The following is a 13,589-nucleotide window of genomic DNA, read 5'->3' as shown; positions in this document are numbered from 1 at the left end:
ATTTTATTTGTATTAACAAATATGTTTAATGCACATTATCTTAAAAATATCTTTGATACACATTATATTACAACTTTTCCACCTCATACACAACATAGATGTTTTTAACTTGCAATATATTAGTCCTAAAACTTACATTAATATGTCTATTAACCATTTCTAAGGTTTCATAAAAGAATCCACATTTAGTACTGATTTCTGTTATTTTTTCAAATCGAAATTGACATTGAAATCGAAATTTCTGTATTTTTAGAGCTTTGAAATTTGAGCCGAAATCGAAGACCTTGCTTCAGAACTTGACAAAAGTTGAAAATCTGTAGTTCTCCCATTTTTAGGAGGGTGGGAAAATCTGTTTTCTACAGAAGCTTCCAAATGCCTATTTTCCATTCTTCTTAGAATGTAGAGAATAAAATCCAACATACATGATTACAGGCTTCGTGTTGATTATATAGATCATCTTTTATGTTCCCATCCTTGATTTGACTATACAACACTTGCTGATGCTGAACTGCAGGATATGGAAACAGACAGAGAATTAAGTGTGATAAACAAAGAGGAGAAAAGAAGAAGAAAGGAGGGAAGAGAAGAACAGATGAAACACAGAAACTCACAGAATAGAAATAGAAACAGAGCAGGAAGAGAAACTGAAAGAGAAGGAACAAAAAGAAAGGAGGAAGAAGAAGATGTGGAGGGAGAGAGAGCATGGACAGGAGGGGAGGAAGAAAAGAGACTGCTAAGAAACACTAAAGCTAAAACTATTAGAAATTATAGATAACCCCAAAACAATCAAAAATTAGAAAATAACCCAGAGTAATTAAAAATTAGTGAAATAAGAAAATATCCCTGAATAATATAAACTCCCTAATTTCTTAAATCTATGCCTTCTATAAAACTGTTTAAAAGGTGGCAAAAGTAGTCCTCCATCACTTGCAGTCAGAGTTGCATTGAAGAATTGCTGCCTTCAACAAAGGCAGAAAGAGTCCTGCTTCACATTGTGTCAAGTATAGCTTTAGCTTTTTATTTGCTTGTTTTATTTATTTTTGGGCCTTTAAAGTATTTTTTTTTTTCTTAAAAATATGCCAAAGATGCACAGAATTCTAATGTTATATGCATTACTTTTTTTAACTTGATACGTATGCTTCTATTGTTACAGGACATTGAAATGCTGAGAGGGAAACCACTATATTTGAATGAGGAACGCTATGCAGCTCTAACTCACATGGTTAACAACAAATTTCTAGTTTTTTTTTTTTTTTGTTTATTTTTATCTCATTTAGTGTGATGGCAGAAATACAATTTGTACCACGATTTGTAATGAATTGCATAGAAGACTAGTTTTGTAACATCAATTCCATTAATGTGCCATGCGTCCATCATGTGCTACTTTGTATTGCAGGTGGCGTCTCATGGCCTTGATCAAAGTTCTAAGGTTCTTGGTCAAACTACTATTGGTGCTTTCTTCATGATTTAGTTTGGAATTTCTTTTTAGGAGTCTCTTGGAAAGGTCAGCATTGAACTCTGAACCATAATGCTACATTTTACTGCTAGTCTTTTTTGCTGCATGGGCAGTTGCTTAAAATTTATGCTATAATTGTGGCTGAATAATTTATATGAATTTCTCAGTTAATAGAGAATTTAGAAACTGATTGATGTGAAGAGATGAGAAATGGTTCTTCAAATGCCAAGATCATGAAAAAAATTGATTGTATCTTCAAGTTGCTGCAGTATTGTAACTACCTCAGGCTTTATTATGGCATGTCATGGTTGGTTGCACCATGTTTCATTAAGGTTGGTTAGTTGGAATGGCATTTGGTTTTGCTACTACCTTTATGTTCTTTTTTGAAGTTTCTCTAGTATTTTCATGCTGTTGGAAACTTTTGTGTTATTAAATTGGGAATTACTTTGAGGGAGCAGGTGATTGGACATGAAATAGTTTATGGCCAATTCTGAACAGTCTTGTATCATATGTTAGGCCATTAATGTTATGGAAATTTATTAATTTTTTTGGTTATACTTCCTGTGGTATTACCAATATTAGTTGTCAAATCAAGAATTGAGATTCAGGGCAAATTCTAGAGATTGGTTGCAAGTAGCCAGTATAAACATACAACCGTCAGAATATATTTCAAATAAAATGTATTAATGTAGATACATGTGTATCTATCTATCTATATATGAAAAGTATATTGTTTATTCAAAAGTTATAATAATAGAAATAACTTGCCTTTGAAATATCAACTTCTGTGTTGATTAGATGACAGTCACTATGAGGGCACTGTTGATTTTACACATGAAATAGTTAAGGCCAATTTTGAACAATCTAGTATCAGATGTTAGACATTAGTATGGTGGAAATATTGATGAAAATCCTCTTTTGTTTCATCCTTCGTTATTATTGTAATTATTGTGGTCAAATTGAGAATCGAGAACTCAATCCTAAAGATTGGTTGAAAGTAACACATGTATATGTACAAAAATCAAAATATGTTGATATAGATACATACATACGCATGTAAATATGTATGTCATTTATTAGAAAATTAGAAAAGGAGTAATAGCTTGCCTTTGAAATATCAAAACTTCAAAGGATTCATGCCCAAACACTTAAAGCATCTGAAGTAACCATATTTAGTTGAATCAGACAAATGAAGGCTAACATTTGAAAAAAAAAAAAGAATAACTCAAAAGATATATAAAGTTGCTAAATTTTGTTTATTTTAATTCTAGATGCCCTTGAAGAATGTTTTAAAGCATTTTATATTGAAAAATGGTGAATGCTTAGGATTTTTCAATAATTGGGTTTGGCTGGAACCAACTGAATATGTTGAACCTAAGTTGAATTTGACTTGTTTCTATATCGCGAACTGCAAGACTTGAATCATAAACCGTAAAATATGAAATATTCATGGTTAATTTAAGAGTACTTTGATTTACCTATCATTAGAGTTGATTTAATGAAATTCTTCAGTGAATTCTTTTTTAATGGAATTTTGGGTAAAAGCTTTAAATCAACTTTCATCACTTTGGTGCTTAAGAAGAATAGGTCTATTAAAGTTGCAAATGTCAGCCTATTAGTTTAGTGGCCAGTGTGTGTAAGATCATTGCAAAGGTTTTGGCTGAGAGGCTCAGTTTTGTGGTAAGAGATACTACTTCGGAGGCTCAAAGTGCTTTTGTGGGAATAGGCAGATTATGGATGCTATTTTAGTAGCAAATGAGGCTGTTGAGGATGTTCATAGAAGGAGAGATACGGGGATGGTTTTTAAGGTAGACTTTTGAAAAGGTTTATGATCGAGTAAGTTGGAATTTCCTTGATAAAAACTTTTAGAAAGGTCTTTGTTCAAAGGTGGGGGTCTTGGATAAGGGGGTGTTTATCCAATGCTTTTTTCTCTGTTATTACTAATGGAGAGCCTAAATTTTAGTTCAGGGCTTCGAGGTGGGTTAGGCAAGAAAATCCTCTTTCTCCCTTTCTGTTTTTTCTTGTAGTTTATGTTGAGTAGATTGGTTTATAGGGCTGTGGGAAGAGGATTTATAAGAGGCGTTGGGGTGGGAAGTGAGGGATTGTGATTTCTCATCTTCAATTTGCAGATAATACTATTGTTAGAAGAGAATATATAATTTTAGTGATTATGTTGTTTTAATGAGGGTATTTTTGTCCTTAGGAATTTATTATTTTTAATAATATATAAGAGGGCAGACCTGGAGCTGTTTGTAGAGTCCAGGAAACTGCCACCGGTTTCCCCTCTTCTCTTCTCTTTTCTTCTTCTCTCCTCTTATCTCTGACTTTAGAAACTTGGTATCAATCTGATTTATCTGACTTGATTTTGATACTCTCTTTTCATTTTTTTTTCCTGCTAGAAAAGACTATTATTTTAGTAATTAGGTTGGGTTAATGACGATGTTTTTGTTCGTAAGACTTTCTTATTATTTTTTAATAATATATATGAGGGCAGACCTGGAGCTGTATGTAGACTCCAGGAAACTGCTGCTCAATTTTTCCTCTCTCCTATTCTTCTCTTCTCTTCTCTTCTTCTCTTCCCGTCTCCTCCATCTCTTACTTTTCAATTGAGTTTCATAGTCTGTTTTCTTTTTTTCTTTTTTTCTTTTTTCTTTTTTTTTTTGGTCCTTTTCCTACCCTATTCAGTCCTGAAAACTGATTTTCTGGTTGGTTTGAGAGTCGTTTAATGACACCCTTCCGCTTGGTTAGGTTGTGCAGCATTCTTGGTAGGAAGCTGCCTGTTTTCATGATGATTTTTTGGTGTGAAGTCAGGTATACTCTGTTTCTAGTATGTTACTGTTGCTGTTTGTCTATTCCAGAGGCTGCTATACCTTGTACTTTGGTTGTAATTTGCTGATGATACTGTTTTGTTTGCTCTCTTGTATCAACTACTGGTTGGTTTAAATTGGTGTTCAAAGACTTATATGCTGCTCTTGCCTGCATTTGTCGCCAGTTTCTGCCAGCCATAATGCCTGTAGCTGCTGCCAGGTTGTTTATTAAACACCTGCAGTACTTTGCTGGGGTCTGCCCTGTTCTTTGTTGTTAAGTAATTCCTCCTAAGGTATTGGAAGCTCTGTTATATAGACATAGTGTCTCTTGAAGTTCTGGATTTCGGAAGGTCTGAAATGTTGTAAGTTCTGATTTTCTTTTTCAAGGAGGACCTAGCAATAGAGAAATAAGGTGTCCCTAAGAAATGGTGACATCGGAGTGTGGGGATCATAACATTTTATATCCTTTTTTGAGTTCTCGAGTACCCAATAAAGACTCATTTACTGCACGAGGGAGAGAACTTGTCTTGATTAGCATGTGGGACATGGGACTTGGTGGATCTTCCCCCTAGTAAGGAGTTGGTTAAGTGTTGTTGGATCTAGACCATCAAATATCATACTAACAGCTTTATTAAATGGCTTAAGGCTCGGTTGCTTCCCAAGGGGTATACCCAAATATATGGTATTGATTATTTTGAGACATTCTCTCCTGTTCAACTTATTTTGTTCATGTATTATCTCATTGGCAGTTAATTTTGAATGGCCCTTGTACCAATTTGATGTGAAGAATGCCTTTCTGTATGTGGGGATTTGCAGGATGATGTATACATGGAGGCTGGAGCAACCTCCTAGGCATGTTACTCGGGGATTATGGTGAAGTATGTAGGTTGCATAAGGCCATTTATGGTCTTAAGGAAGTCTCCTCGAGTTTTGTTTGACAAATTTAGTATCGTAGTCTCTAGATTTGGTTTAATGCAGTGCTGCTATGATCATTTGGTTGCCTGCAAAAAGGAGATAGGTGTGGTACTTCTAGCAGCTTATGTTGATGATACCATTATCATTGCAATGATGTTAAGCTATGGCTTCAAGAAAAATTTCAAATCAAGGACTTGGGTATGCTGCATTACTTTGTAGTTATTGAGAATGTATGGTGTAGGAAAGGGTTGAGACTGGATTGTTGGGAGCTAAACTAGTTGATACTCCTATGGATTCCAATGTGAAGTTATGCAGGTATGTTAGACTGAACTTTTGAAGACAAACATCAATATAGGAAGCTGGTTGGTAAGTTGATTTACTCAACTGTCACCAAACTTGACATATCTCTTGCAGTGGAGGTGGTGCGTCAGTTTATGGACAATCCCAAACAGCCACATTGGGATGCTAATTGTAGGATTTCTAACAAAGGTTTGATATATAAATGTAACAAAAACTATATGATCATGGTAATTTCTGATGCAGATTGGGCTAGCTCTATTGATCATTAAAGGTCTCTACTACTGGCTACTGTACATTTGTGGGAGGTAATCTTGTTACTTGGTGTAGCAAGAAACAAACTACTGTAACATGATCTAGTGCTAAAGCAGAATACCGAGCTATGGCTCATTCTATAAGTAAGCTTATGTGGTTGAAGTCTCTAATGTCATAGATAGGTTTCTTCATAACGAAACCAATAGATCTGTTCTGTGATAATCAAGCTACCATTTATATTGTTAGCAATCTGTGTGTTCCATCAGAGAACAAAGAACATATAAGTTGACTGTCATTTTGTGAGGGATGTTGTGTTGAAGAAGATCATTTGGACTCCTTTTTTATTCTCTGTACAGATATGGCAAAGGGATCCTGAAATATATGGGTGAGTTAGACAATGTTTTTACAAAGCCTTTATTTATGCCTGCATGTCTAGTGTTTGTTACAAGCTGATTTTAGGTGATAATTGTACACCTCCAGCTCGAGGAGGAGTGTTAGAAGAGAATATGTTTTTTTTTAGTACTTAGGTTGGGTTAATGGGGGTTTTTTGTCCTTAAGTCTTTATTATTACTTCTTCTCTTCTTATCTCCTCCATCTCTGACTTCACAACATTTTTTCTTATCCTCATCAGTCCTCAAAATTGATTTCCCAGTTGGTTTGAGGGTCGTTTCAGAACACCCTTTGATGTAAAGGGAAGAAGCAGTCCCTTGGGAAGATCCTTGTTGGAGAATAATTAAGAAGAATTGGGTGAAGGGATTGTTAGGTTTAGTAAGTAGTTTATTATGTGATTAGTTTAATTAGTACAATATTATGTGTATTTAGGGGGGTGGGAGCTTGTTTGTAATATCTGTGTTGTACATATATGTTTGTAATGTAATGTAAGTTTAGGAGATATATGTGTACTATTCATGTGTTAGTGGCTTTTTTATATAGTGTGTGAAATCCATGTTGTAGGGAGGTTGTTGAATTTGAATTTCAAATGAAATGTGAGCTTTCCCCCTTGTATCTCTTCTCTTCCCTCTTCCTTTCTTCCCTTTTCCTCTCTCATACCTCTCATGGCTGCATATTCTTGATGCATTTTCATTTTAATCCCCCATTTTCACCTTTGTTCGCCTCTTTTTTCTTCTTCCTCCCTTCTTCTTTCTTCTCCTTCTGTACTTCTTTGTTCTTTCTCCAAGTCTCTGCTACCTTCTAATTTCTACTTTGTAATTCTGCCTCTCTCTCTCTCTCTCTCTGTGCTTTTTTATTGCCCTCCTGTCCTTCTCTTCTTCTCCTCTTCTTCTATTTCTCTCCTTATAATTCCCTTAGTTCTCTCAATTCTTTTTCCTTTACTGTTTCGTGATCTGAACTCTCTATTTTCTATTATGATCCTTTATTCTTTCTTCCTCCTCCCCCCTTCTTTTCCATTCGTCTATCCTCTTTTCCTATCTCTTCTTTATTCTATGCTTCTCTCACTCCTATATCTCTCTGATTCTAAATTTCTGGTTCACTGTTATGAAGTTTCAGTAAAAAAATTTTAAAAGTGGAAAAGTGGTTCTGAACAATTTCTAAATTCCTATTATGTCCCCAATTTTTCAAGCATCACTTTTCAGTGACCATCCTGCAACACCACCCATCCCATTGAAAACAAAAACCCCCGAAACCCTTCTCAAAATTTTGTTGTTATCTAACCACTTAAGGGGCCCCATGTGCCAACCAAACATTCTTTAATTGATGGCCCCTCAAACTGTTGCGGAGATAATTTAGGATAATTAGGCTGTAAATAATTTAGTTGAAATATTTTAGTTCATAGTTAGATTGTATATAGCAGAAAATTAGGCTGTAAATAATGCTGAAAATCTGGCAGCATTTAAGCACTGAAAATGTGCTGAAAGCATAAAATTAGTCTGTAAATCATGCTGAAAATCTGGCAGCATTTAAGCGCTGAAAATGTGCTGAAAGCATAAAATTAGTCTGTAAATCATGCTGAAAATCTGGCAGCATTTACTATATATAATGAAAGCAAACCCGATGGAAAGGGATTGAGACCAAAATTACCATGGTGTCAGAGCCCCTCTTCTGATTCTGTCGTTTTGGTCTTAATCACTGGGTGCGATTCTTGTCGCTGTTTTAAAAAAAAAATAATTAAAAAAAAAATCCCTCGGTTTCAGCTAGTTCTTTCTTGCTTTTCGTGGGCGTCGGCCTTCTCTGTGGTGTCCACTTTGGTGGTTTTAAGTTTTGTTGGGGGCTACCGGAATTTTTTTTAGTTGCACACGCTGTCCTTGGTTGCAGACTACTCATCTTGGTGTTTTTCTTGTGGTGGCTGGGCATCTTTGTGGCTGTCAGCAGTATCTGTGGTGGTCAGCAGCTTTGACAACTCCTGATGTGATCGACTGTCGACGAAGGTGTTGTGTTTCTTCCTCTGCTGTGTCGTTTTTCACACAGGGCAGGTATTTCAAGTTAGGCTTCCGTGTTTGATCTGAGCTTTTTAATTTCTGCTGGGCTTTTGTAATCTGGTTGTGTCTATGGACCTCTTATTATTTGGATTTGGACCTTATGTGAGTTAGGCTTCTTGTTTATTTGGTTGACTGCTTGGGATTATTTTTTTTTTTAGTGCCTTTCATCATTTCTATGGAAAAGACTATTGTTCGATTTACTGAAAATAATTTCCCTATGTGGGAATTCCAATTTCAAATGTTCTTGAAAGGGAATGAATTATCAAATCATATTGATAGTTTTGCTCAAGTTCCCACTGATGAAAAGGAATTTGCACAATGGGAGGTCAAGGATGCTAAGGTGATCTCTTGGCTGTTAGGGACGATTGAGTCTCACCTTGTGACCAATCTTCGCTGTTTTACTACGGCTCAGGCTATGTGGGATTATCTCCACCGTATTTACCACAAAGATCACAGTGCTCGGGACTCAGAAGTTCCAATTGGAGTTGGAAATTAGTAATTACAATCAAGGTAATTTACCTATTAAACAATTTTATTCTGGTTTTATTAATCTTTGGAGCGAGTATTCTGCTATTGTTCATGCTAAGGTTCCTCCTATTGCAGTCGCGGCTCTTCAAGCAGTTCATGCTGAGAGTCAACGCAATTATTTTTTTATGAAACTTCAATTTGAATTTGAGCCTGTTCGAGCCAGTTTATTGAACTGTAATCCGGTTCCTTGTTTGGATATTTGTTTGGGAAATTTATCGCATGAAAAATAGAGGTTATCCACTCAGATGGGTATGACTTCTGAGAAGGTATTTTCTGGGGCTGTGAATGTAGCATATGCAGCACAAGGGAGAGGGAGGAACAAGTTGTAGTGTTTCAGTTGCAAGGAGTTTGGTCATATTGCTCAAAACTATCCTAAGAAAGTTTGTAACTACTGCAAGAAAGATGGTCATATCATCAAAGATTATCAAGTGATCTCCAATCCCAAGCTTTTCAGGTTGTTGTCTAGTCCTCTTCTTCTTCTTCTGCGCCATCCACTGGAAGCTCTGATTCGTCTGTTTTCACACTAGCGATGGTCCAACAGATGATTGTGTCTGCTTTTACGACCTTAGGCCTGCAAGGTACGGCTACTAACTCAACTTCTTGGATTGTTGATTCGGGCACTTCTAATCATATGACTGGTAATATGACGGGTCTCCATGATGTTTGTAAGTATAGAGGCATGCAAAATATTCAGATTGCTGATGCCAGTACTCTTCCAATTACTGTTGTTGGTAATTTGGGCTCTTCATTTTATGATGTTTTTGTCTCTCCTGGATTGTCTATCATTTTGATTTCTGTTGGACAATTGGTAGGTAATAACTGTGATGTTCATTTTTCTTATGGTGGTTGTCTTATGTAGGATCAAGTGTCCGGGATGGTGATTGCGAAGAGGCCTAAAGTGGGACGTTTATTTCCTTTATAGGTTTCTATTCCTAATGTTGTTTCCCTTGCTTGTACGGCTATTGCCAATAATAATGAAGTCTGGCATAAGAAATTGGGTCATCCTAATTCTTTTGTCTTGGCTCATCTTATGAAACATGGCTTTTTGGCCAATAAAGATTTCTTTTCTTCTTCTTATGTATCTTTTGATTGTGCTACTTGTCTTGGTAAAAAGTAAAACTTTACCTTTTCCTGCGCATGGCAATCGTGCTTCTAATTGCTTTGAGATTGTGCATACTAATGTTTGGGGTGTGAATCCTATTATTTCTCATGGTCAGTATCGTTATTTTGTGACGTTTATTAATGATTATAGTCGATTCACTTGGATCTATTTTCTCCGCTCTAAAGCTGGCATGTTTTTTGTACAACAACAACAAAACCAAGCCTTAGTCCCACTAAGTGGGGTCGGCTATATGAATCCTTTTCCGCCAATTTATGCGATCATGGACCATTTGTTTTGATAGATTCAAGGATATTAAATCTTTACTATCTCCTCTCAAGTTATTTTAGGTCTTCCCCTACCCCTTCTACTAAACCCCACAATAATTAAGTCACTTTTTCTCACAAGTGCACTACGTGGCCTACGTCGCAAGTGTTCATACCATATGAGTCATCCCTCCCTTATTTTATCTTCTATCTATAGGAGCTACACCTAACGTACACGAATATGTTCTCTTGAAACCCGAACCCGAAAAATAAAAGAAAATAAATATAAAAGAGAGAAATAAAGGAAAGAATGTAGAAGATAGAGCCAACAACCGTCGACGGTTTCAGAGAGCATGAGAAAAACCATTGCTGGTTTTGGGTCAACAGGGCGATTCAACAAAACCATCAACGGTTTTGTGGACACAGGGAAAACCATCGACGGTTTTCTCCTAGGCTGCTCACCTATAAATAGAAGCAAGATCATTTTTTAAGGAATTCCAAAATCCCTTTTTTGGAGCTCTGCTAGGGTTTCGGGTTTTCTTCGTTGAAAGACTCCTACGGGTTCCCTTGTGCTTCCGAATCACTCTCTCTTCCCGGCTCTTAGGATCTCGTGTTTCTACCGATTCAAAAAGCTAGGGTTTTGAATTTTTGGCCCATTTTGGTTTCTTTTTTCAGAATCAAGTAAGAGGATTGAGTCAAGTCAGTTTTTTAACGAATTTGATCCGTATGAAATGTTTTTGGAGTAAGTATTATTAAGTTTTTAATTGATGCTTTGAAAGCCGATCTTTCAAAACAAACCTGTTTCAAACCTAGGATATATGTTATGCTATTTTGAGTAAAAATGAACGGTGGGAGGCTTGGTTTTTACCCTCCAAACCAAATATACTATGTTTTCTTGGTTGCCTATGGGTTATGTTTAAAATACTAGAAATTATGTGGCAGGTGAATGGTATGTAGGTACTGTTTTAGAACCAAAAATGGGGATGTTTGTGAAATACTAGAACTGTTTATGAAAACACAGGAATTTGATATGACGGCACAAGGGCCGGGATTTGATATAGCGGCTGTGAGTCAAGATTTGTATGACCGACGCGAGGGCAAGGATTATGTTCAGTAGCTATGAGCCGAGATTTATATAACAGCCGCGAGGGCCGGGATTATGTTTTAACGAGAGTTCTTGAATGATAGGCTTTATGTGTAATGAATTTGAAATACAGTTTTTATTACTTAAATTGCATGATGTGCTCTAGGAACCCTAAGGACCAGTATGTTATGAGTACGGTACCGTTGCTAGAGATTCAGTAAGTGACCATGTGCTCCCACACTATTCTAGATAGCAGTGTAGGGTGGTCTCAGCCAATCAGCCTCAGTAAAGGGTGTAACTTCCCTACAAGCCCAGACTTACGGGATATAGTAGGGCAATCAGATTCCCTCAAGCAAGTTTCTTAGATCTGGTTGGGTACTATCGTCGGTTCGTCAAGGGCTTTTCTAAATTGTCAGGTCCTTTGACGCAGCTTACGAAGAAGAACAGTAAGTTTGAGTGGACTGGGGAGAGTGAGGAGAGCTTCCAGGAACTGAAACAACAGTTAGTCACGGCCCCAGTGTTGACCATTCCATCAGGGGATGGTGGTTTTGTGATCTATGGTGACGCATCCCAGAAAGGGTTCGGGTGTGTTTTGATGCAACAAGGAAAAGTTATTGCGTATGCTTCTCGCCAACTTAAGGAGTACGAGAAGAACTACCCTACGCATGACTTAGAATTGGCAGCTGTGGTATATGCACTAATGATTTGGCGACACTATCTATACAGTGAAAAGTGCAAGATCTTTACTAATCATAAGAGTCTCAAATACTTCTTCACCCAGAAGGAGTTGAATATGAGGCAACGCAGGTGGCTTGAATTGATTAAGAACTACGACTGCACTATTAGCTACCACCCCGGAAAAGTTAACGTGGTAGCTGATGCTCTGAGTCGGAAGTCAGTGTCTACCTCAATCTCAGCAATTGGGGTTCAGCACCAGATCAGGATGGACCTGGAGAGGTTGAGTGTAGAGTTAGTAGAAGAAAATCACCAGACGTTCATTGCTGGCCTGGTTGTGCAATGAACCTTACGAGATAGGATCAAATCAGCTTAGATGAAAGATGCAGAGTTGGCAGAGATTGTGAGTTGAATACAAGATGGGTTGAATGCAGACTTTAATGTCTCAGATGACGGGGTGTTGAGATTTTACATCAGGATCTGCGTAACGAATGATGCTGAGATTAAACGAACCATCCTGGAAGAGGCACATCGCTCTTTATATATGGTGCATCCAGGGAGCACAAAGACGTATAGGGATCTGCGGGGATCTTTGGTGGTCTAACATGAAAAGAGAGATCGCCCATTATGTAGAGCAGTGTCTAACGTGTTAGCAGGTAAAAATAGAGCACCAGAGGCCAGCATGACCACTTCGGCCACTTGACATTCCAAAGTGGAAGCGGGAGCATATCTCGATGAACTTTGTGTCGGGATTGCCTTAGGCAGTGCATCGGCAGAATGCTATCTGGGTTATTGTGGATCGGCTGACGAAGACTGCGCACTTCGCTTTGATCAAAGTCAGTTACTGCATGGATAGGTTAGCAAAGCTTTATGTACAAAAGATAGTATGACTTCATGGCGTCCTAGTTTCTATAGTTTTAGATCGAGATCTACGGTTCACCTCTCGATTTTGGAAGAGTTTGCAGGATGCCTTAGGATCTCAACTCACCTTCAGTATAGCGTTTCACGCACAAACGGATGGGCAGTCCGAGAGGACCATTAAGATTTTTAGGGGATATGCTTCCGGTGTGCGTGCTAGATTTCGGTGGTTGTTGGATTCGGTATCTAACGCTTGTAGAGTTTGCATATAACAACAATTATCAGACTAGTATTGAGATGGCACCATATGAGGCTTTGTATGGTCGCCGATGCTAATCTCCGTTGTACTGGGATGAGGTGGGTGAGCGGCAACTTTTGGGGTTAGAATTAGTTTAGTAGACCTCTACAATGGCCGAGATTATCAAAGAAATGATAAAAGCAGCTCAGAGTCTGCAAAAGAGTTATGCAGATACTCACCGACGGGAACTAGAGTTCGAGATCGGAGATATGGTATTTTTTAGGGTTGCTCAGATGAAGGGTGTGATTAGGTTCGGGAAGAAAGGCAAGCTGAGCCCTTGGTACATTGGGTCGTTTGAGATCCTAGATCCTGGAAAGGATTGATCCAATTGCTTATCAACTAGCGTTATCCCCAACTTTGTCTAGAGTTCATAACGTCTTCCACATATCAGTGCCAAGTAAGTATGTGTCAAATCCTTCGCACATGATCAATTATGAACCCTTAGAGATCAAGGATGTTTTGGCTTACAAGGAGGTACCAATTCAGATTTTGGATTGCAAACTACAGGAACTGCATACTAAGGAAATACCGTTAGTGAAGGTGCTATGGTATAATCATGCAGTCGAGGAGGCTTCATTGGAGGTAGAGACAGTAATACGCCAAAAATACCCATGGC

At 37.6% G+C, this 13,589-nt stretch overlaps 1 protein-coding gene across 2 annotated transcripts in view; it reads left to right on the top strand.

Moving 5' to 3' along the window:
• LOC131160103 (E3 ubiquitin-protein ligase PRT6) overlaps positions 1-13,589 on the top strand; it is a 119,649-nt gene that overhangs the window by 89,207 nt on the left and 16,853 nt on the right. The window contains exons 15-17 of one of the 2 annotated variants that reach the window (XR_009137931.1): positions 1,154-1,222; positions 1,397-1,504; positions 1,624-1,788. Coding sequence is in view for 1 of the 2 variants with exons in the window: in XM_058115443.1 (XP_057971426.1) it covers positions 1,154-1,222; positions 1,397-1,471 (144 nt within the window). In the remaining variant the exon portion in view is untranslated. The remainder of the gene's footprint in view (positions 1-1,153; positions 1,223-1,396; positions 1,505-1,623; positions 1,789-13,589) is intronic. The other variant, XM_058115443.1, reaches the window with a different exon arrangement.

This window comes from Malania oleifera, chromosome 7 (assembly GCF_029873635.1).
Source record: "Malania oleifera isolate guangnan ecotype guangnan chromosome 7, ASM2987363v1, whole genome shotgun sequence".
In the NCBI taxonomy this organism is placed as follows: domain Eukaryota; kingdom Viridiplantae; phylum Streptophyta; class Magnoliopsida; order Santalales; family Ximeniaceae; genus Malania; species Malania oleifera.
Note: the sequence above shows the minus strand (reverse complement) of the source record. Positions and strands in the feature narration are given on the sequence as shown.